The sequence below is a fragment of the Synchiropus splendidus genome, chromosome 1 (assembly GCF_027744825.2).
Source record: "Synchiropus splendidus isolate RoL2022-P1 chromosome 1, RoL_Sspl_1.0, whole genome shotgun sequence".
NCBI classification, from domain to species: domain Eukaryota; kingdom Metazoa; phylum Chordata; class Actinopteri; order Syngnathiformes; family Callionymidae; genus Synchiropus; species Synchiropus splendidus.
Window position 1 is genome coordinate 7,410,825 of NC_071334.1, and position 24,432 is coordinate 7,435,256.

Below are 24,432 nucleotides of genomic sequence, written 5' to 3' on the forward strand. Positions count from 1 at the left end.
TTTATTTAACCATTATGAAACACAACATCTCTCAATATTATGCCGCTTCACTTGTTTAAACGCGTCATCAACATTGCTGCAAGTCTCGCTGTTTTCAGTGACCTGCATCAGGCAGATGCTGCTTTTACTGCCAGTCTCCCCAGTGAGTTCAACCACAGTCTGAAAGAAATCCCTGTCCTTGTTTTTCCCTGGGGACAGATTACCAGCTGAGGACCAACTGAAGGGACCCGTCTTCCTGTGGGTGGACACTGGCAGCAGGCAGCAGGAAGGTATCGCCTGCTCTCACCACCTTCTTTTCTATTCTTTTTGACGTTGTGGAGCGGACTGGTGGGGCGGTTTTATTGGATGTGTTTTTATCAAATGTGCCTCTAAAAGGACCGGTTTTCTGAGGGGAACCAGTGAGATGTGATGAGATACTTCGGTTCAGCATGGACTGGATGATGCCTGACCTTTCTTTCTTCAACTATGTCTGTGGTGTTGGGCCCATCTGCTGAAAATGAGTTTCATGGTCAAATCTCTCTCTTCAGCTCGTAAATGTGTCACTCGCAGGTCATTTGGAATCTGACTGTAAACCTCTGAGCCACTTCTACGTGTTCACTGAATAAAACATGCAAGCGTCAAGTGCCATGAAGGTGAAGGAAACATGAGAAAATGAGAAGTGCCCCACTGAAACAGGGAATTGGTCTGGCTTCAAATCAAACTGACAAATTCTTTGTTTCGAAATTGTTACGAGAAAATCGGAACAACTCACATAAGAATGACTTCACCTTCATTAAAATGTGTTGCTATAATAACATATGGAGTAGATTGGAACATGTATTTACTACTACTATAAATGTGGTTTGTATAAAAATATCTCCCACACTGTATGAGTCAATAGATGCAAAGGGTCCAAAACAGTTTTTGATCAAATGTACAACCTCTGATGCTGATTTTCATCCTTCAATACAGAGGTATTTCCCACCATAAATGAATGTCCCGTCCTGCTAAATAGGCCTGATGTGTGGAATGAAGTGCTGACTCGGAGAAAAGTTCCTCTGTAACTTCATTTACTGCTCACAGGAACAGACTTGTCTCTTTGGAGTCTGTGCAAGCATCATTGTCACTCCTGCTGTTTCCATCAAGAAAAAAAAAGGGATGTATCATCACCTTTTCTCATCGTCTCCAGTGAACTGAAAGTCACACCAGCAGCTGCATCAATGATTAATCCGCCACAATATTGTCGCAGGCGTTCTCAGTGTAACACAACGCCGTGCTCCGCTGGGAGCTGCGTCCTTGTGCCCGGGGTGAACCCTCCTCTCTGAGGTTCTATCCGCCAGCTCCCTGTGGACGAGGGCGCGAAGGCCGAGTCATCACTCTGGTTCTCTTGTTAGAGCTTTGTTCGGGTGGTCTGTGTCAGAATAGAGGATTGATCTGTTACGTCAGAATTTTAATGTGTGCTCATGTTTAATTTATCAACATGTCTGTCTGCTGGAAGTGAAGGGAAATAAAGTGTTTTTGTACCTTGTTCTGGACTTGTTTGTGGACCACTCATGTGATGACTGGTTGTGATTTGTCTGACCGCACTTTCCACCGAATGGTCGCCTCTGACTTGGCTGCTCAATGTTCCGATTTAGGTTTGGTTCAGAGTCCTGGTTAAGGTGAGCCATGTGTTTTGGATGGTTAGGTTTAGGGGGAGTGACTGGGGAAAGGGTTATGGCAAAGAGAGGTCCCCACTAGGATAGAGATACAAAAGCATGTGTGTGAGAGAGAACAGTACTACGTGATGCCAGCCGCCGCTAGCAGCCACCTTGCGCTCCGTTCCGCCGCTCGCAGTCTGTCATCGCAGCAACAATGGTTATCTGTGTGACCCGCCGCGTCTCCCAGCCAAACACTATGTTCAGACTGATAAAACAACTGCAGTATCAGACGCTGAACTCACTTTTTTTTCTCATGTTTTTTTTTCTTTAGAGCCCATTAATCTGACGTCAGAAAGTCTTTTGTTCCCCCAGAACAGTTTCACTCTGAACTGGTGGGAAATGTTTTCAAACACAAGTGAAGCATCCTGATCTCAGTCTCTGTGCTTATATTCAGATCCAAAATCTGCTTGTGAAACAACACCAGGCGTTTCCCTGCCGTGGGCTCTGCTGGTCTCATGAAGGAGCTGGTCAGTGTGTGTCTTGAGGATGTTGATAGAGAAGGCGCGGCGCTGTGTGTTTGGAGATCTAGGAGAAGCCGATGACAGAGGGAGGAAGTGCGGCGCTGTTGAGGAAGTCAGGAGCTCCGCCCCCACAGACTGAGACGTGCCAGGTCGGCTGCAACCTATCTGACTTGTGCATGAAAGAAAAAGAACACAGAGTATTTTAAAGGAGCTTTATGAAAAACAAGTTTTTGCCCATGCTCAGATAAACAATTGCTGTTTACATTCAAAGTGCTGTAATCCCAGAAACTCATCCCTCAAGTCGTCGCACACTGCAGCCAGGGGCTGTGGTTCCTCCCAGCCTGCAGCCCAACTGCACGGTGACAGGACACTAAAACACTGGAGGAGGTTTGAATGAGTCCGGGCCTCCTCAGTCCTGATCTCGCCTGGATGTAGAGAAAAGAACTGAGATCTGTCCTCAAAACCCCCAAAATAGCTCAGTAATTGTGGCAGATGTGTGGCCAGAGGACACGAGAAAAACACAGATGTCGTGGCATTTCCACGACCCCGCGGTCGGTTTAGCTGAGCGACGCCGCCAGTTTCCCCCCTTTATCTTGTCATCTGTTTACAGTTCTGCAACATGGTTTTTTTTCTTCTTTAGCCTCTGCAGCTCGAGTGTGCTTTTAAAAACCAATTTCATCCTTCGAAATACTGTCGAGGTCAGCACTTACTGACAACAGCAGGAGCACTTGATTCGAAGTAAATGCTGAGTTGAGCCACCACATGTCTCTTGAAAATCACCAGAGAGGGTGAACGTCCACAGCTTCCAGGAGACTGAAGCTTGACCCTCAAAAATAAAATGGCGGATCTTCAGAGGGTTGTTGCGTGAACTTCACACGCTAGGTCATAGAAGGAAGTGAATGTACCAAGAAACGGAACAGCAGAGAATAATTCAAGCGCTCCTCGCTGCAGAACCAATAGGTGGAGTCGCACCAGGCCCGACCCGGCCCCCTAGTTCCAATCCCACCCAGCAGCATGTAAAACCCACGATGGTTTAGTTTAGGAAAAGGTTTCGGCAGGGTGGAGCCCACCCCAGGATTAGTACAGTATATATGGCGCTCAACCCATTGAGCTCCCACCCCTAAAAACAACTCATTGGATCAGTTGAAAAACCAAGATACACTTGTTGAATTTGGTAACTTAGATAAACAAAGTTTAAAGTCACATCTCAGCATGAAGGAACGTCTCACCTGGGGGGCAGGGTTGGTTCAGCAGCAAGGACTGTGAATATTTGGGTTGTTGTTGTTTCCGATGGTCAGGGTTTTGTTTTAGTCAACAGCTTTTTTTTTGAGGAGAGAAGCACCATCTGCACTGCTTGGATGCGACGACTGTGAACTGTGATGTGAAGGCAGCCAACTGTTCGACCACACAGACCAGAAGTGAGCCAGTTCACTGGCACAATCTCCATATATATGGTCCCAGCCTGAGGCCCTGGACTGTAAGAACACGGACATATTTCACCTATCGACAAGTGAATCATCTGAAACATCCACGACGGAAAGCTATTTTGTGTATTATGTTCTTCCGTGTAGCCATTGGCTCCGCGATGCGATCTATGCCGTTGTTAGCTATTGCTGAGTCAAGATTTTAGCTAATGCTGAGACAAAATTTTGAGCTTCAAGTCGCCGTTATAGAAGAGGAGGAAGAACATGCTCTCACTTCAAGAAGGCTTCATCTTTGAGGTGATGATGGTGGCAGGACCGAGCACGAAGCCACCGCCTGTTTGTTTTTTGCTGTCATTTCCAGAGAGCAGAAAGGTGATATGAAGCTTGTGATTCACTTTGGTGCAGTCAAGTTGGGTTTTCCTTGCTCATTTGAATCTACTGAATTTGGTTTGTCAACTTATTCCTTTCTTTAGTTTCATGTGACGACTCCTCAATTATGGTCAATTTTACATTGTAAATCAACTGAAATAGGCAACTTAAGATTTTTTTGAAGGTAAACATTGTAATTTGACGTCATGCATCCTTTTGAAATGTGTCTCATTTCATTGTTATTTAAAACATCGGCAGGATAAGGCTGCAGGTTCATGGTCTCCTGAAAGCTCCAGACTGTGGTTGCCACGACCAAGTGATTCATGATTCTTTGTTGGATCTTTCAGTGATTCCACACAGACACGCGACCATGATCTCTCTAAACCCAGAAGATGCATTTCAAAGCCCTCATCTTCTGTGTGACTGGAAGCTCCCACTATTCAAAAGTCATTGATGCGCGTAGCATACAGCGTCAGCAGACGCACAAATGGATCACGTGGTCTCTTGCTCGCACGTCCTGCTACCTGCAGCCTCGCCGTCTTGTGCTTAGTACCAGCTGGTGTTCATGTCAGATCCAGACATTTTCAGTGGCGGCTGTTGAGAGCAGTTCTGCGGTTCATATGAGGTTGGCCAGGCTGGACGTGGTCTCTCGTCGTGCCTGGTGGTCCATGCGGCCGGAGACGGTGAAGATGGTCAAGACTCGGTCCACCAGCCGCCGTCCGTGCCGCGTTCTCTGCAACAGAACAACCACCAGCGTGTATATGGCGACGCCTAAAACGGCGGCTCCTCCTCCGGCCAGCAGCACCACTCCAGAAATGTACATGTCATTGAGGGCTTGACCCGGTTTGGGCATGTGGTTGACCAAGGCCAGGTGGAGGAGAACCCCCCCGCAGATGAGCAGGGACAGGCCGGTGATCAGGACCACCAGCAGGTCCGACAGCCCGCCGCTCTTCAGCATGTCGACCTGCTGCCTGCTGCGGACACAGTTCATGTCCTGCACGGCCGAGCTGAGCAGCTGCTTCAGCAGGACCCCGAGCGCCAGCAGGCAGAGGGCGGTGCCAGCGCCCAAGCGCCACTCGCTGGAGATACTGGTCGTAGTGGACAGCAGGCCCACGCCGCCGAGGCCACAGCCCAGGATGAGGAAGACTGCCACGCAATAGCAGAGCAGAGACTTCCCTGGATCCCTGAACCACCACAGCTCCACCTGCTCCTCCAGGATGTTGTTCTGGATCTGCGCCGGGTCGGCAGGCCCGCCCAGGCCGGCGTCCGAGTCTCTGGGTTCCCTCAAGGGGGGAAAGTCGTCCATTTCTGACATGTCTCTTCCCTCGACGAAAGGAAAAACAGCGCCACCTCAGAAGGAGATCAAATCCACTCAGGAGAAGTTCAGGTGCGTCGGACATTCACAAGTCACATGATATCCAGGGCAGGGACGGTCCGCCTGAAAGACACACCTTTGGTTAGATGAGATAGACTTAACATCATCGTGTATCCATCCCTGACATCACTCTCCTCCCTGACTTGGTCTCCACGTGAGCCGATCTACTCATTTGTCACCGAGACCTTTCCAGTCACTCCCACGAACAACCTCACTAGCTTCATCTCCGACTCTTCTATGACTCCTGAGTCTGTAAATGACATGACCATCATGACAGTGACCTCTCCTCTCTCCGATGCCACAGTCATCTCCACCTGTTCCACCCTGCCTGCACTCTCTTCTTCGCCTCCTTCATCTCACTATAACCAATCCTGTCCTGTCCTGTTGTAAATGTAAAGCATTCGACAGCTTTCTCTGCTCGGCTGACAACTCTGCTCAACAGTGGACATCTGTTTATATTTAAACAGAACAAATCAGGGCAAGAAGGTTAAGAAAAATCCGACGTGACTCATATTGTCAGTCATCAAAGGAGGCTGCTGGTGTGTTTCTATAGCAACAGATGTTACGACATAGCTGCGCTGACAATGGCCTGAAGTAACTATGACACTGTTTACAGCCTTAAAACAGAGATTGGAGTCAGCAAGGCTCTTCAACCTTTCAACCTCCTGTTACGAAACCGACGTGGCGTCTTCTGCGAGACAAGAGATCACAGATCTTCATTTTCCGTCGCAGTGTCTCTGACCCCTTTAATGATCTGAGTACTGCACTGTATGAGTTTCTATTAAGTTTCACTGAGGGGCTCAAAGGGTGTCCCCAATACACCAACCCATCTGTCTGGAGTGGCATTGCAATGGACTAGGCAAAGTGAATGACACCAAGTGCTCATGCTACAATGCTGAAGCAAGGATCATGGGTCTTACAGATGCTGGATGTTAAATGTTAATACAGAGATGGAATTATGAGTTGATGATGACTACTAGAAGAAGGAGGGAATAATCTGCTTTCCATGAGCACTGCTCCATAGACGGCGTACAAGTGAAGTCATCCAGTTTTTCTTCCAGCTGTCGGTGCTATTGTGGATTCTCCTCCTGCCCTCGCCTGACACTGTGCTGTTTGACGACAGATCAATCATGCAGATGCTTATCCCTACATTATTTGCTCCCTCCTTCCCCCTCCTGCTCTTAATCTTCATGTTTCCTGCCCTCAGCACATTTTGGCTCCCTCATCACGCGTATCCACAAACAAGCAACATGACTACAAACAAACAGGCTCAAGGTCACGCTGTCGACAGCTTGTCATTTCTAACATTCAGCAGAGAGGCGCGATCCGGGTCCCCGCACTCTCAGCCGCTCTTCACTTCAGGATGAATGGATGCTTTTTTTTTCAGCCTTGGATTCAAATTCTGTATCTCACAGATATAATGTAAACTGATGGATGCGTCTTTGCTTCTTTAAAAAAAAAAACGGGTCTTGTTTTCATGAGCCGCAGAGGTCTATAAGCCGCGGGTGCAGTGGTGCTCTCTGCACCGTAGAAAGGCTTAAAAATGCATGAGGATCACTTCTGACCTAGTTTGCAAAACGGGCTCCAGCATGGAGACTGACTCAGGAAACAAACTGGCCAATGTTCTGAACTGGAATCATCAACTCCTCACACCTTTTATTGACATTAAAGCGCTCAAAATGTGTCCCAAGTTCCGACACCACACCCCGTCTCAGCTGCTGCTGACCGGGCAAAAACAACTCATTTTGAGCGCTTTAATAAAACGCCTGTGATGTCATCAGTTTGATGTGAGGAAGCTCAATATTTTGGCAGTCTGACACTCTTCAGCCTGTAAAAATCCATATATGAGCCACGTCACTGTATAAGCCGCAGGGTTCAGACCGCGAGAAAACAGTAGCGGCTTATAGTTCGGAAATTATGGTACTTTCTTCATTGGCAATATTTTCAAACAGCACAAAAGAAAAATGTTGCCAACATGAACAAGGTCAACAGGCTCCTGGAGCTCCCAAACTTCCACCTAATAAAGGAGAGCCTACCGAGACGCAGCAGCGATGACGGGGACACAAACAGTGTGAAGTGCAGAGAGGTGTTTATTGAATACAGGAGGTGGTGTATGTGTGGTCACAGCGTGTTTGTGTGTCCTGCAAGAGGAGTGGAGGGCAGGTACTCGGCAAGAGTGTCGCTCCTGACTTGGCAGTTTCTCATCACGCACTCGTGTTTGCTCTGCTCGGATGACGCTTCATTCGCTTTGTATTGTGTTGGTACGAGTGCGTGTTTGTCGGGTCGCTAATTAATCCCAGCAGGACGGCTCGAGTCTCACCGCTGACTCGTACGGCTACAGAAATAGCAGCGTAATTGAGGTATGTGTGACTGAGGTGCAGATGAACCGATAAGGTGACAAAAACAAAGAGCACAACAGCAGCTTACAAAGAGGCTGTTTACACTCTGGTTTCCTCCCACAGTCTAAAAACAAAGAGAGAGCAGGTGCAAGTGAATAAATAAATGCCATCTCAGTGTGTGTGTGTGCTGAGTACCCAAGGAAGGAAGGTCTTTATACCCTAGCACCCAACATGCTAGGATTTTTGGAGGTCGATGTTCCCCTCCACCAGGGTGAACAAATCCAACGGTAAGTCTGAAATAACTAATCTGTCAGGTTTGTTTTTTCTTTACAACTGACGCTCCAGTTGTATGATGGACTTTTTTCTTTCCTGTGTCTTGACTTGTTGGTTTTATTAACCTTGCTGATCACTCTTTTTTCTATGATCAAATTCACTCTCTCTGTGTCTCTCTGGAAGTCATGCACTACACCATAACACAACGCAGCCTTAAAAGGCAAAAATTTAACTTAAAAGAAAAAGTATTCAAGGTACGAGAAAGTTAGCGTCACAGGTGCAATGCCAACAGAAGACGGTCATGACATTACTATCATTGCTACTGTTTTCTGGACACGTCTTGAGTTTGTGAAAATGCTGACCAATAGGAAAGGTTCTGACACAAGCGTGACCTTGTTATTGGTCGATCGACTTCTCTCTTCGTGCATTTGATTGGTCGGCATTTTGTCTATGCTACAGCAGCAGCACAAGTGACACAGAAGCAAAGCGAGAAAAAGGCGGACGATGTTGGAGGCCACTCGAGGTGACTTGTGTATATTGACTGTTGAAGTTGAATAAAAAACAACCTGCTTGGTTCAGTGGTCTGCTGCATGATGTTCTTCCGGGGGGGTGAAGAAGAGTCGGAGGATAAGGCAGACTAACGTTGAGGACTAGCTATGACACCTGGTGGACACGCTGCTTCTCAAGTCCTTGAAACTCTAGCGAAGTTGCCACTGAAACAAAGTTTCTCTCTGCACGGTCGAAGCGATCAATCTTCCTGGTGTGATTATCGATGATTCGTTTAGCTTCCCATTTGGCTTCATTAAAAGAGTTTTGCGAACGGCTGCAGGATCAAAAACAATCGTTAAACACCGGCGACACCTCAGGAGCATGTCCGCACGAGAGAGGATGGCGGTTATGACTCGTGATGAGAAAGCGATCCCACATGGTGCGAAGGTCATCTGCTGAAGTGACGCGACGCGACGCTGCGCTGAATGAAGACCGGACGTCTGGAGCAGCCGAGCCGCCTCTCGCACTGAGTAATGATGGAAAACTCTGCGAATAATTGTACAGTCGAGTGTCATTCTCGGTTCTGAAGCCTGCAAGGTCAGCGGATGAGCAGTGCTTCTGAGTCGAAGCTCCGTACTGCACTCCAATTACCCGGGAAGCTCGGGGACTCGGGTATTCCCCCTCCTGTTAAGCCGTTCCGCTGAACTCAGTTTGCCGCCCATTAGAGTCGTTTTATTGTTTATGCCTGGTCCTTTTTTTTTGCGCGTCTGGCTGATTAGCATGCTGATCAGAAGCGCCGGCTAAAGAGGACACATCTGTCCCGGGTCTTTCAAGTGCTCCCTGACGTCTGCTGGAAAGTCTGAGACACTGTTTCAACATGACGTGCTCGGATTTGGTTTCACAATGAAAGAAAGAAACACTTGTGCCTCGGGGTAGATCTTGGGTGGACTTGTGCCGATAGTGGGGGCAGTGTAACTGATCAAGATTCTATTGGGCTGCAAAAGGATTGGGACTATATCGATACCAAAGTCACCACATCGTAACACAACTGTGACTCACATCAGCCCATATGGCTAGAGCTAATGGCTCCATTAAAAAAAAAACATTGTTCATTGACTTTTTATGTTGAAACTAGGGCTACAACGATTAGTGAACTTCGACAACCAAAATTTGTCGATGTCAAAATCTGTGCGTCGATGCATCGTGTTGCTGTTGGTGTTAACACACACGGGCCGCAGGATGGGCATCGAGAACTGGTAGGTATTGAGAAGCAGTGAGAAAACATCACCTGCCCTGGAATCATTATATGTTCATTTCTGTTTCTTTAATGGGTTCCTGACTGAGGTCTGACTCCAACTGGCTGCCATCGCTGCGCGCCCCTGGCTCCGCGTCTCCTACCTCCGACTGACCGCCTCAGTCACAGTCACGGAGGAGTTTGAGCAGCGACGGGTCATAGTGTTGAAAAGTGCGCGTCTTAAGGATGAGCAAACCCGACACCATGGCAGAATGATGAAAGAGTGTTCTTTGTTTGGTCTGTGACGCCACACACCCTCCAGCTAACAGCTAGCATGGAGCTAACTTGTAAGTTGTAGATGCAGTTAAGTGTCTTCAGTGTCTCTCCGACTCATAATAACCAGAACTGAACTAGGGAGCTTCACTGAACACATTGTTCTACATTATTATTCAAATAAGACCTTCTGATGTGGACACATATGTGTGTCGTGATGATTTTAAATCTCTTCTCAGGGACCAATGAAGACCTCCATTTGAAAGAACTGGAGCTCTCTGTCAACTGTTTCATGCTTCACAGGGTTAAAACATGCTCCCGGATCATGTGTCATGATTTCAATACACTTGTTTAATAATGTATGGTGTTGGCGTGTCACAGTGAGATGATATAAGGGTTTAGTCAACAAATCGAAAAAATAATGAATAGATTAGTCTACAACAAAAATAATCGTTAGTTGCAGCCCTAGTTGAAACGCTTCGTAAATGGCTGAAGTGTTTCCTCCTTCTGTGGCCGCATTGCAGAAGTGCGAGGTTGAAAGTCAACTGAAATACGTCACAACTTCTTTTTTCTCATGAAAGTGATCTGAAGCCGCGGCTTCATACGTTGGCTCGTCCAGTAAACAGTCAGCAGGAAGTGTAACTGATGACATCATACCTGTTCACATGGGGAGGGAGATGTCACGTCCAACTTTGCCTCACAACAGGTCGCCGCTAATCACTGCCAATCCATATGTTGCTGTTTTCAGGGGATGTGGCCAAGGTGTGACAGTGTCAGGCTCATTTCACACACAAAAAAATCTGCTCCCAAGCCTGTTTCTGTCCGGCTGCCGGAGCGGAAGGAGATGTGTTGCCGTGGTGACAACAATACTCTCCTCTTCTTCTTCCTTTCCCCCCCCCCCCCTCTAGTCAGGCGTCGATTCTCTTGGCGTCCCCGCGGGTGAGGAGAGGGGTCAGGGTTGGCTCCATCTGTCTGCGTGATGGGCGTCGGTGCCAAGCGCCACGGGGGCTGGAGGGAGTGGAAAGGAGGCCCGTGCGGAGTGGGACGACGGCACGCGTGTCTGAGCTGTCATCTGGGCCGCGGGTCGTGGCGGGTGCTGAGGGTGAAGCTGTGAGCGTAGAGGACAGGGAGACGGCGTGTTCGGTGTCGTCGGCAAAAATATGCTGATTCTTCTCCCCGTCTCCTCACAGCAGAGGAATCAGTCCGGAAACTGAGACAAGCGCCGAGTCACTGCCCTTGCTGTCCCCAGACTCTACGACAAGACACAGACAAAATAAGTTACTGTATCACATCGACCTTCGGAACATCCCTTGGTTATCAATTTCAGGTGTGTGAGTCAGACTTGCACAATACATTAACTCTTGATATTCACTGGTGAGTCACAGTCTTCAGTCCAACTGCGGAACAAATGAGACTACGCTTGTTGAAAGGACGTCAACCAGCAGAGTGACCAAGCAAATATTCTCTAGTGAATCAAAAATTGCTACGTGTCAGTGTAGTTCAAGTTCAAAAGAATCTTTTGACATCAGATACAAGTCACTCATAGTCACTCTGTTCTCACGTAGCAGTTCTAACCCCTACTGACTCACCCTGACATTTAAGAGAGAGTGACTCGAATGAACAGCAAAAAAAAATAAAAAAAAATAAAAAAAGAAAGGCACAAGTTACTTTGACTGTTAACTGGGTTTCTTTACGACAGCCCCAGTCCCATTTCCCGGTCCCGGTCTCTGAGTCACACAGATCTGTTAGTCCAGTGTACTGAGTCGATGATGCAATGTTGACATACGCTGCCTTGACCAGGAGGCTAAACTGTCACACAACACTGTACTAGCTACTCACACACTCACAAAATCCCTGGACCCTTGAATGACTGAAGTTGCTTCGGACTGTGACTCGTGATTCTTCAGCTCCCTGTCGTGTGACTGAGGGACTCAAGTTGCTGGACAGTAATGTGCTCTCAAAACTGAGAGCAGGTGATGAACTCTTTCACCAGCTGATGTTGCACGGCTCCGTCTCGCATCCTTACTTCACATGTATCCTGACTGACAGATGTGAGCTCATCACCCTGAATTAGGAGTCAATTACGAGATGCCATTTCTTGTTAAGAGCAGACTGACAGCTGCTTCCATCAGCAGGACTCATGCATACATATGTGTATGAAGTGCTCATGCAACGCCAGCAGTTGGTTCAACGTCAAATAAGTGTAAAACTCCAGTCAAATTCAGTGCAGTGTTGCACTAAGCAGCAACCAGAATCGTGCCTTGCTGACGTCACACACCACAGTAAGATCCTGTTGACCATAAAGTGCAGGTGAACAGGCTCTTCAGCTTCAGTATCAGGGAAGAGATGCGCGGCCTTTCATCCTTGAAGATTCATCATCGCTTCAGAACGATAAGGTGCCATCACTCCCCAGTCAGTGGAAATCAACAAATTGAAAACATAAAAAAAAAAAAAAAAACCTCTGCACTGCAACTGGACTTGGTGACTGAAGTCCTAGTGACTGCAACCGCTATCTATTGAGCGGATTGGAAGATTGTCACAGTGCAAAGCAAATAGAAAAACTGAAATATTTGTATGTTATTGGCGTGAAACTTTAAAGCGACATGGGCAAGTGTTGGAACTGGCTTAGCTACATTCGGTAGCCATAGCTACCTAGCTTTACACTAGGCTCCCGTCCTTGTGCTTTCATCATTTCAACTGCTTTTTTTTTTTTTTTTTTAAACCTTGACGGCTCCTCATCTCATTCCATCTATTGGGTCATGAATTATTACTTGGACGTGTCAGCTGTGTTCATTTACTAAGGTGCGTTTAGCTTGTTCGCCTGACACCATCGTCATATTGTTGCAGCATGTTCTGGTGTCAGTCAAATCAGAGGACACGAGCTGAACACAGTATCAAATTGAGTTCCGTCCCAGAGTCTCTCAGCCGCGGGCCGTTTCCTCGCCACGGACATTAATTCTCAACTTTATTGTCACCTGAGACGTGAAACATTTCCCAGTGTTCCTCGCAGACGGTTAAATTTCACTCTTCCTGCAGCAGCTCATTTGGCTCTTTATGGCTCAGCATCACCCCGACTCGACAGGACCAGCAAAGACCTGCAGACACCTGATCCACTCGCAAACACCGACTCAGACTCTGCTTATCTCTGCAGTGTCCCCGACGCCTTCTCTCCTTCCCTGTCACAGCACCGCTCACTGCTTTATCTTATCTCTCGCTGACGGCTGCACGAGTCGGTGAGAGATGCTCCCTCGCAACTCAACCTGAGGTAGTACACCGCGACATTGTATCACCATGTTCTGTTACTGATCATCAATGTGGCTCCACCTCACTGAGACAGAAGATCTGACGGAGGCCTTCCATTTCACAGCCTCAGCAGGTCGATATAAGTATTATCAGGAACTTTTCAATATCATGACTTAAAATCAAGGCCTGGAATACCTTTTGTAGGCGAGTACCCAGAGTCATTTTTTTGGCCGATACGATTGACATTTTGAAAGTCCATAAAGGCTGATACCGATTTTTTTTTCTCAACTAAATCACTCACTAAAGTCACAACTTTTTTCAATTAATTACAGGAACCTACTAAATAGCAATAGTACTGAACAACACTGTACGGAAAACATTGCAACTTTTAAAGCCAAATAAATGACAAATAAACAATACAAAAGGCAAAGTGTTTCATATAAAATAATTAACCTTTATTTCCCTTTCAATAAACAGAACATACCCTCAATATAAACTTCACTTATCACGAGTTAAACAGCGGACTGTTGCCTTATAACCTGACAGACTGCTCCTCTTTTCATCCACTACATGCCCAGGGAATGAGGATCTGGGGTCCTGATATCAGCTCCTGGAAGCTCCGGGCTTCCACAACCGAACACGGCTCCTCGTCCAAAACAATGAACTCCATGAGCATTGGTTTTGCCTGTGGTTTGCTTCGGTTAGCTTTAGCTATTTGGTGCAGTGGTGTGAGGCCAAGTGCCTTGTTTACAGCGGAGACTGACTCCGTGGTTGCACATGCTGCAAACTGCAATACAGTTGTCATTTTCCTTGACAGGAAGTATTGCCAAACGGCCGCCATTGTGGCTGGCTAGCTTCCCTATCTAGCGCAGCATCACAAGTAATGTGATTTTCCGGAGAAATGGTTTTGGTTTTGTTTCGTCAATTTTATTTTTTATCATTATTTATTTTATCATTTGGTCGTGATGACATCGGCCCGACCGATCTAACAGTACAGCCCTAGATTTTTCATTGAATAACTTAGCAAGTTAGTTAGCGACTTAAAGAAACTTGGGTCACACAGACTCGGTCAGATGTGTGAGCTTCAGCATGTCAATGACCAGGTCACACTTCCTATTCAGGAGGAGGAAGTCATACTGGTGTGGCAGAGTTCACCGTGCGCGCTCCGTTTCAACTTGGCTGAATGTTTCTCAGCCAGTGCTGACTGTCACCAGAGTGTTCAGGGTGTTCAGAAGTGAAGGAAACCTGCAGCAGAAATGTTGCTGTCTGAGCTTGGAGCAGGAGGGTGGCCAAAGTGTCTTGGTGCTGACGGACGAGAGGATAACTCATTTCAGCTCACCAACATCCAGAACAAACTGGAAACAGTTATATTTTCACACTATTATTTTTGAATGCTGAGAAGCAGCAGGCCATATTTCCCTTTAGACAACACCAGGAGGAGAATCTGAAATGATGGTGTCGAGGCGGAATGTGTCTGAATGGAGATGAATCTGACAGATTACAAACAGACATCGAAGGAGGAGCAACTTTCTTCTACATTAAACATATTCTGCCGCAGAACACAAACGTTATTAGGCGGAAATAACAAAGAACATTCTCGTCGCCTCGTGTTGTTTGCTCCTTTTATTTCCATCGCTGCTTCTACTTTTCTAAAAAGGCGCCAGCTGTTCCCCTTTCAGTTAGAGGTCGCCTGATTCTTCACTGAAAACACGGGGGCCGATACGTCCTGATAAAACACCACCAAATTCTCATGCCGTTTTTGGAATGAGGTGCTGGTGAAGTGTGCAGCACGTGTGAAACTGAAGGCTCGGGACCTGACCATGTTGTTTATGTGGGCTGTAGAAACTTGAGTTTGTCATACAGCTGAATAGATGGTACTTAATATACAGTATGGGAATGGGGGGTGTCAGTCTCACACAGAAGTGAAAGTTGTGGGCTACAAAGAGCAAGAGGAAACCAAACTACAGCCAGTATCAGTCCTGCTTTTGATGACTGGAGGCTAATTTTAGCTCGCAGCATCTCTGCAGTCAGTTTCACTTTGTGAATTGTACGGACTCTAATTCCACTGAATTCACTTCCACCTGCGTCAATGTAGCAGTTTTTGGAAGGATCCACATTCAATCTTGGCATCTACAATCTGCACAAAAAACTGACTGGCAATGGCAAAGTAATGTTCGGCATGCTAGCGGTGGGGTCGTGATTTGGGATGTGAACAATTCTGAATCCAAATGATGATTAAAATGTATAATAGATGGTACTAAAAAGTGGAACTCGCTTGCAGTGTGCCGTGACCCGAACACTATACGGGGCGGACGTAAACAAGCATGGCTGACAGCCAGATCCAACTAGCTCCAGGCTATTTCTGTGGAACATATCAGCAGTTACTGTTTCAGGTGGCTGCATAATGAGCCACTGAACAACTCCGGTCACACACACCAACATTCCCCACTTTTACCTCTCAGGCTCCGCCCATCCAAAACCCATCAGGCTCCGCCTTTGTAAGGAGCTCCGTAACAAAGCTACGTCATAAACATTGACTCTTTTTTTTTTATTTAGCTTGGACATTTATTTATGTATTTTTGTGTGTGTTCTTTGTACTTGAGGCTAAAAGCTAACACTAGTTTTTCACAAGCTCATTTGCAAAGGTCCTGTCGTGTTGATCCAGAACCATAAATGATCACATCATTGCAGCAAAACTCTTTTGCAAAATCAGGCATTTTTGGCCTCAACAATCGATAAACAAAGTCCACACAATCCTGGAGTAACTAAATATAGTATGGAAGACGGCAGTGACCAAGAGCACAGACACTGCCTCAACACCACCATATCTCCAAACCTCCTGAACCCAAGTAGTCAAATGCGAACCAGCAGAGACGAGCTTTGTCCTACCATCCTATACTGTCTGGTCTGTGTACGCTGCTGTCCCAACCTTCTATTGAGTTACATTACTTCTATACTTGCATTTTATTAACAATGTGTTATTCTTTTACAGAGTTAGCTATGAACTGTGCTGTGTAGGTTTATGTTAGTGTAAATATTGAAACGCATGCAATAAACCACCTGAAGCGAGTTTACAGTTTCACACAGGAATTTTTTGCATTTCATCTCAACCATTATCCAACATTTCCTCAACATGCACTTTTCATTTCTTCACATAAAAAACCCTCTACTTCTCCGCAGCAACCGCGCCTCCCGTGCCGTGATTGGACGGCACTTGACTGCGACTCCTGTTGTTCATAAATGCATCCCATCAACAGTGAATTTCTTGGGGCAAAAACAAGGCTGAGAAAACATTGTTTTGAAAATGAACTTTTGATGAACAACCCCTCCGCCGCACAGGCGACGACATCGCTCATCTGTGTTCTCCTGCAATATTAAACTGCTAATCCAATGGGCAATGATCATGTGACTCCCCCCCTCTGCTTCACCCCTGCTGACGACAGGAAAGATCTCTAACCCGTCTCACCTCCCCCTGAGGGGCTATTGAGCATATTCTAATTTGATATTGGCTGTGTGGCGCTCAGTGAGTTACACTGAGTCCACTGTAATGTGAGGGGAGCTTTTGTTCTCCACTGAAGATGAATCCTGCTCACCTTAATGGGCCGCAGACGCCGCTGCTCAGTTTAGGGCTGCGTTTATCGTCCTGGTGTTTAATGCAGCTGTTAATATTCTTCTCAGGAAAAGGACAATAAAAACTTTGAGGGTTCTTCAGAGGCAGACTATGTGAGCTCTGTTAGGGGTGAACACGCAGACAAGCCAGAGATTCTCGACCAGACAGGAGATGGTCAGTGAAAGCAGCGTTGCTTCGTGACGCCGTAAATCACTTAAAAACCAGTCAGTATGAAGGAGAGGGTAATTGGATTTCAGTTTCTTTCAAATTCTGTTCCTGCTGCTGCACATGCAAACTGGCTTCACCCAGAACAGTTTGTTTAAAGGTCACAGAGTGCTTTTGTTCAGAAAAGTTCAGATGCAAACACAGGTTTAAATGGATAACTTGCAAGTTCTCTGCTTCCTAAATGTCAGAAGGAAGCGACCTCTGTTCTGCTCTCTGATGGTGAAGTTGGCGGTAAAAGCTGTGTCACCACGGTTAGATGCAGAGAGTAGCTTGACCAAGGCAAGAGCTGGATTAAGCTGCCCAGTCCGACGCAGCATGATGGAGTGATGCCACCTCCATGACAAGCTAAGTACAACATCTCCGCTGCACACAAAATAAAAAAAATAAACCAACATTGTGGCCACTGTGGTGTGAAGTATCAATTGAGATCCACCACCATGTTTTTTTACAATGTGAGTACAATGTGATTTAAGGTCTACATATAGTGTTTTACTTTGCTTTTTATGAGTGATAGGTAGATGAGGCATCATGAAACAGTGTTGCAAGGTCGATGAAACAGTGTCCTCATTTTCAGAGGCCACTAAATGGTGCTCTTGGTTCAGAGATGATGCGAGCTTTCAATGAATTAGAAGTTCAAGTCCAAACATTTTACAGCAGACAGCGCCATCTGGTGGCCTCTGAAAATGAACACACTGTTTCATGAAACCTCATCAACCCATCACTATTTTTTAGCGACTGACTTCCTGCCTGAACATTCATCTTCTCTGGATTGGCATGGTTCTCCGATCTGTCAGCGGAAACAATGTCTATAGCGTATGTTAGCACTTTCCAGGAGCCTCCATAGAAGAAGCACGTCTGGTGGAAACACTCACTGGAACTGAAGCGGTCATGGGACCACGGTGCATCAAGGCTCAGCACAGCCTGTTACAGTGGAAACAAGGGTGCTCTCTTCCTAAAAATCACTCAGCGACCATGTCTACGTGCGCAGATGAGTCGTGCGAAGGCACTGGCTAGATTAAGCTGCTGAGTCCAACTGTTGTCTTTGAATCGAAATACTGTAATTTCTGGACTTTAAGAGACTACTTTTTTCTTGCGGTCTGAACCCTGCGGCTTATACAGCGACGCGGCTAATATATAGATTCTTACAGGCTAAAGAACCTCATGCTGCCAAAATATTGAGCCTCGTCGTTTTATTGACCTTAAAGTGCTCAAAACGCACTGTTTTCGCCCAATTTTCTCCGTTTGATTGTAGTCTGGCAATGTGGTCACTGGGACATGAGGAAAGAAAGAAGATTCAGTCCAATGAACTCAGCATACACTGTATGTGATGACCTGAGTTACCAAATAAAGGAAGCTTTACAGATGTAAGAAGTTGGTGTTGACAACAGGCCCAATCCTTCACTAGTTCGAAAGAGATGGGACTGTTTTAATAGTAAACAGTGGCAGCTCGAGTACCAGGACTGGAAGAGTGGCATGTTTTGCAGCGGCCTTCTACGTCAGTGGCTGACCTCTCCTTGCTTGGCGGAGGTCTGCACTCTGAGCAGCAGAACACTTAAAGCTGCTTTGTCATCGTCCACTCTCAACAGAACAGATCAAGTTATCCGGGCCTCAAATTGAGGCGCTGTGTTTCAGCGAATATGGCAGAGAACTGGTGTAACATCTCCATCTCCAAGAGACGCAGCTTGTCTTGAAAGCTCTGAGTGTGGAGGCCATGTTATCCCAGAGTCCCGCCCCTGAAGCCTTCAAGTGTTTTTAATGTCAATGCTGCTCTTGCCTTTTACTTTCCATTCACTCACAAGATTCAAACTCTGTGGAGCACTCAGCCAGCGTGTCTGTGCTGGTCACTGACTGTTAGCGACTCTGGTATGATGATAAATAATAAATCAAGAAAATATTTACAGCATTTTGCTGTACACGTACAACACTAATGTGTGACTCTGTACACAGTTAAAATCATGTTCCACTGACCCGTGTCCACTGCCAGCGATGTGCTGCTTCAGAGATCTGCATATGGAGGTACAAAAATAAGAGCATCGTAATAACCTCTATTTTCAGACTCCAGTATTTGCAGTCCTCCTGTGTCAAGAGAACAAAAGTGGCTGTCAGACCGCAGCGTGCTGGAATATTGCTGCCAGACATAAGTCTGAACTCCAGTGAAGGCAAATCAGCTCATGTCGTCCTAAAATTGAAGTAGAGACCTGTCAGTGTGTCGCTCCTGCTGCTGCTCGTCTGCGTTGCAACAGCTGTTGGCCGGACTCTCACAGAGCACAAGAGCTGCTGTGGTGATGCTGCATACAGTATGCACAACCACTGTTCTGTTGGAGGTCATTTAAAGCACTGCACCGATACTGGGGAGGTCATGAAATGTACTGAAACATAACTCCATTTAGTCTGAATAGGAACTGTAGTAGTCATAATAGGATAGTGGCATAAGCAGCTGTAGTAAAGCAATAGTCACAGTAGTGGTAGAGGTAGTAGCAGGAGTAAAACTGCAGTGTTTCTGCCAGGATAGTTTGAAACGTTGCCCCCCCTGAACAGAACACAGCCAATCAAGAAGCAACAGAGAAACAAGGAAGTAGTGGAGACGTTTTGACATTTACTGAGTTGGTGGCAATAAACAGGCTAGTTTTTAATCATGAGAGGTACCGTAAATTCTGGACTATAATGCGCACTGGAATAATAGCCACACCCATTAAATTTAAGAAGGAAAACATATACATATAACATATAAGCCGCGGGTGCAGTGGTGCTGTCTGTGCCGTAGAAAGGCTTAAAAATGCATGAGGATCACTTCTAAACTAGTTTGCAAAACGGGCTCAAGCATGGAGACTGACTCATGAAACAAACTGGCCAATGTTCTGAACTGGAATCATCAACCCCTCACATCTTTTATTGACATTAAAGTGCTCAAAAGTTCTGACACCACAGCCGGTCTCAGCTGCTGCTTCTCGTCTCCGCTCCTCCAGAGATCGGCTCTGTAGGCGGAGCTGCGGACACGCAGTCGAAACCGGCGCATTTTGAGTGCTTTAAGGTCAATAAAATGACTGCGATGATAATAATGGCAGTAGTTGCTACAGAAAGTTCTAAGGAGAGTAGCAGCACAACTCTATCATTTGAGTGTTGGAGCTTTTTACTTCAGTTTACAGAGAAACACACCGACGACACACCACATGACACTGCGCGTCCGCTGACTGCGAAACAAAACACCACTGGGAGATACTTAAGAGTCTGTCCTGGTCTCTGAGGCCGGCATCCATGTCACACACCTGCAGCACTCACCTGCACAGCTCATGTCACTCCACCAATGAGCGGAGGAGCTGCTGCACACACTCATCCACAGACTCAATCACCTTGTTTTTCTCCTGTGCTCTCTCAGCGCGCCCCATGTTGACCGGAGGCTCCCTCCTAATGAGGCCTCCCATGTTGTTTTCTGTCTGGCTTTTTAGGAGACAGAACATCTCTTTAAAAGTCACGATGATGATGACCGAGCCCCTCTGTCCTGACTCATTTCTGTTCATTTATTATAGATCTATAGGAGCGCGGCGGGTCATGCCTGGACACTGCATTGATCTGCTACAGTCACTGGAAAACAGCAACACTCCCTCTGTGGTTTATAGATTTTCCACACAGCGCTGCAAAACAGACCTGCAGCTGTATGAAAGTAGGATGATGATGTCAGTTTTATGTGGTCAACATCCCAAGAGTCCAAAGGTCGTGTTTTACTTCCTCGTTTACACTGGGAGACGAGCGCAATCTGATGTTTAATTTAAAACACGGCAGTTGTACTTCATGTTAGCAAATTAGCAAATATTGTTTCAGTCATTCCAAATTTCATTTGGACCAGTATTCGTAATGGCTTCCATTTCCTGCTTCCTTTCCAGTATCTCATCTATTCTAAGTGCTAAGGCGAAGGCCAGCTTTCACAGCCGTCACACGTTGGAGGACTGGAGCATAGATTCGGGTGCTAAAATCGCGTGTAGGACCTAAAAAGAAGGCACTCAGCCCAAAGGTCCTCATAGCTGAAAGGTCCTCGCAGCTGAAAAGGGATGCTTGAACCATGGCTGAGTCACGAAAACAACAGATTAAACACAAAAATACACACACTCAAAAGCGATATTATGCCTCTAGCCGCACAATAACAGGCACTGTGTGTGTGTGTGTGTGTGTGCGCGCGCGCACTTGTGTGTATGAGTGAGTTTAAGTATATCTATCCTAGTGAGGTTCAATTTCAGGGAAAACTCCTCCTTGTGGGGTCTCTATCTCTTCGTGGGGCCCTTCGCTGGACCCCACGGGGTTAAGCGTCAATTTCAGGGTGAAGACTTCAAAATAACGTGGGTGGTTAGGTGAAGGGTGAGAAGCTGGGGAATGGGTTACGGCAATGAGAGGTCCCCACAAGGATAGAGATACAAACGTGTGTGTGTTCAGGCACTCACAAGTTTCTCTTCATTAATTGATTGGTCACCAAAATATTATCACTGGTGAAGAAGACATAGCATTGACAAATCCCTTTTCATGCCTTGAATTTAACTTCAATTTAACTTTAAACCTCAATATTTCAATACTCAGATTTCCTTTTACATTTCCATACATTAACAGTCATGGAAGTATTCGGTTTGTTTGTGCGTGAAAGAGACAACAGAAAGTAAAACGCAAAACCTGTTTTTTTTTTTATTTCATGAAGAGTTCATTTTAACTTCATGCTGATAATTCTTCTTATTATTTAGTGTCCGTAGTTACCTGTATTAACTCTGTCACTTCGGTTAAGTGGCATAGAAATGATGAAAACGTCATAGAAACGCAGGTTCAGTGGAAGAAGTCATGAATTAGAAATGTGGCTGCGGTCACCTGTGATCAGCTGCTCCGGTTCCTCTACGCGGCTCGGCTTCACATTCAGCCCGGTATCAACCTCTCATCGTCGGCATCGAAGCGTCGTCGTTCTTCCGTGTCCTGCTCCGGTTGAATACAGACTCCCGACTTCAATTCCCTCGCGCTGTCCGGAGTCCAGCCGCCGACGAGCCGCTCCACCGAACGGACTTCCCCGGTCTGAAGCAGGTGTGGTCGGACACGGCGGCGGAGGGAGGAGGGACGCGGTGGGAGGAGCCGGGGAGGTGACGGCGGAGCGACCTCTGCAACGCTGTGGGTCTCCCGGGAGAGGAGCGGCAGCACATGACGCGATAGGTAACACATACAGTCTGATGTGTTATTACTCTGTGCCATGTGTCATACACCCTACTGGAGGTAAGTATATTTGTCTTGGGTTATCGATACTGGGCGAATAGCAAACAAAAAAATAATTTCTAAAAAAAATCTGATGTTTTCTGTGTATGTGCACATATTCTGTATGACATACAATATTTACAGCCTGTTATTTGGTAATTCACTTCAATTCGAGATGAGTGTGCTTACGTTTTTCACTTGTCAATGCTGCTATTTTGCTGTCATCACGAGGCATCGGGGACACATTTTACAGAACTGGAATGGCCCCAAATCTTCACTGGAATAGAGTTGCCCAATGATGAATTCATTCACTCTGACCGCCATCATTTCTTGTTGTTTAAGCATCTATACACAGTCGCTTTCTTCTGGACGTGACACTCTGTTTGGTGGGATAATTAAAATACATAAACATGTTGTCGTATGACAAGCTGATAGAACCAGATATTCGGGTACATATGGTGTGTTCCAGTTGAGGTTGGAACTGGCAAATTCCCAGGTGCGCCCCCTAGCGACGTTACCTGATGTACGATTGATGGCGATGACGTGATATTTTACGTTTTGTTTTGTACCTATTTCTAATTATGCTCCGACATGTACATGCATACCGTGTTACATACAACACCTACAGCCTGTTAAGGTAATACACGTGTGTGCAGTTTAATGTTGTCAAAGCCGCAATGCATGGTTTAAGAATATTTGTTTTTGGCGGCACCGCAGGTAGAAGTGTGTAATTGCACTCAACTTCAGGACTCGAACCCCGTGATCCAGAGCTGAAGCGTCTGACCGACCGACTGACCTGGATAATATAACTTTATTTCCACTGTACGTTTCAGAACTTCACTAACAAAAGGACGTGAACATAAAATAATAAAGTCAAAGGTGCAGCTTTTTTTCCTGTCTAACTTTATTACATCATGACTCAGCGTGTTTCAATAAGGAAACAGTGACCACCAAAACATTTGTTTACTCTTTTGTTTTGAGTTGACAGTTGACAGAGTTAGAAACTAGTCTTCTTCAATAAGCTCCAGGGATGTTGAAATGTTGAAGGTGGTTGCATCCTGTGTGTACAAACAGTGCGGACGCAGACGTTTCTTTGACATGAAATGATGCCTTTTTTAAGAGTTAATAAAAACGTATAACCGTAGTCTGACGTCGCCATCGTCGGTCGCTCCGAGCTGATCTGGAAGTTACGCCGACTGGAAAGAGAAAGATTCCTCACCAGCCCATGTAGGCAATCCAAGATGGCTTCCCCGAACCTAAACAAGAAGCAGTATTTTTGAATCAAAGAAATATGCCAATAGAAGCAAATATATTCTGTTTATGTTTCCTCTTCAACCTGTGGGTCATTTAATGCAAACGGAGAAGTTGCTAACTCAGCAGGCGTGTGAATACCTGGATGCCGCCATCTTCTTTTGCGACTTTTATAACTGAACTCAGCTGTGGCATCATTCGCAGGTACCTGGAATCACACCAACATTTCATGCATGAATGAGTTAAAGTTAGTTTAAGGGCCAAAAACAATTTAAAAGTACAAAATGGAATGCAGAAATCGAGGGTAATAGCCCACGTCCGCCCCGAGTCAGCAGAAATTAGGACACATGCTCTTGTGATCTGGCCACACCGGACTCGGCCCTAAAGCAGTAGCGAGAACAATTTTTCCTTTATTTCCCAGCTCACATTCATAGCCGTTTCTGGAATTGCAGGATCAGGTCATGGAGGAATTGAAAGTGCTTTCAGCCTCATTAGCTGTGCTTTGAAGGAACAGGTGAACAGATCTCTCCGTTTCAAAGGCCCAAACTCATCATCATCTGTGGGAGTTCGTTCCTCAGACTTTCTTCACCAGAACCACTCTGTGGTCCTGATCATAAATTAACATTTCCTTTCTCACCGAAGCATGAATCTCATCAGGTCAAGCAAACACGTTTCTTCTGCTAGTACGGTGAGATTCTTTTGACATAGTGCAGGCAGTGGTTACCTTGGCTACTAGAGCTGACTGCAAACCGAAGGGCAAATTACTTTCCTTGTTGTAACACAAACACACATCAGCAGAGAGGTTATCACAAATACACCTACATTGAGACAAGAAATCTTCTAGCACAACAGATAGATATTGTGACAAAGATAGAAGAGAATCCAACACATGAATGAAGTCCACGACGTCCTGTATCTGAGGGAGAACACCCAAGAGAAATTCCAACACAAGAAACAATAGCACATCCAT

The 24,432-nt window shown here is 46.1% G+C and overlaps 2 protein-coding genes across 4 annotated transcripts in view; one reads left to right on the forward strand and one right to left on the reverse strand.

Moving 5' to 3' along the window:
* Positions 1 to 2,621, forward strand: part of ap1m3 (adaptor related protein complex 1 subunit mu 3) — a 29,414-nt gene extending 26,793 nt beyond the window's left edge. Inside the window, exon 12 of the mRNA XM_053863280.1 lies at positions 199 to 2,621. Coding sequence (XP_053719255.1) covers positions 199 to 221 — 23 coding nt within the window. The 3' untranslated portion in view covers positions 222 to 2,621. The remainder of the gene's footprint in view (positions 1 to 198) is intronic.
* Positions 2,285 to 22,023, reverse strand: LOC128757768 (transmembrane protein 125). 3 transcript variants are annotated; one of them, XR_008414399.1, is made up of 4 exons: positions 21,840 to 22,023; positions 10,574 to 11,168; positions 2,404 to 5,371; positions 2,285 to 2,309 (listed from the first exon to the last, which is right to left on the reverse strand). XR_008414399.1 is itself a non-coding variant. In XM_053863291.1 (3 exons), the coding sequence occupies exon 3, from the start codon at positions 5,246 to 5,248 to the stop codon at positions 4,550 to 4,552; it is 699 nt and encodes a 232-aa protein (XP_053719266.1). In that variant the 5' UTR covers positions 5,249 to 5,371; positions 10,574 to 11,168; positions 21,840 to 22,023; the 3' UTR covers positions 2,332 to 4,549. The 3 variants fall into 3 exon arrangements, 1 of the variants encoding a protein (XP_053719266.1); XR_008414400.1 differs by lacking the exon at positions 2,285 to 2,309 and having other exon boundaries at positions 2,332 to 2,565; positions 2,851 to 5,371; XM_053863291.1 differs by lacking the exon at positions 2,285 to 2,309 and having other exon boundaries at positions 2,332 to 5,371.
* Positions 22,024 to 24,432: the final 2,409 nt, after the last annotated feature.

Coding starts and splice junctions, on each gene's coding strand:
- LOC128757768 (XM_053863291.1), bottom strand. CDS start 5,248: ATGTCAGAAATGGACGACTTTCCCCCCTTGAGGGAACCCAGAGACTCG.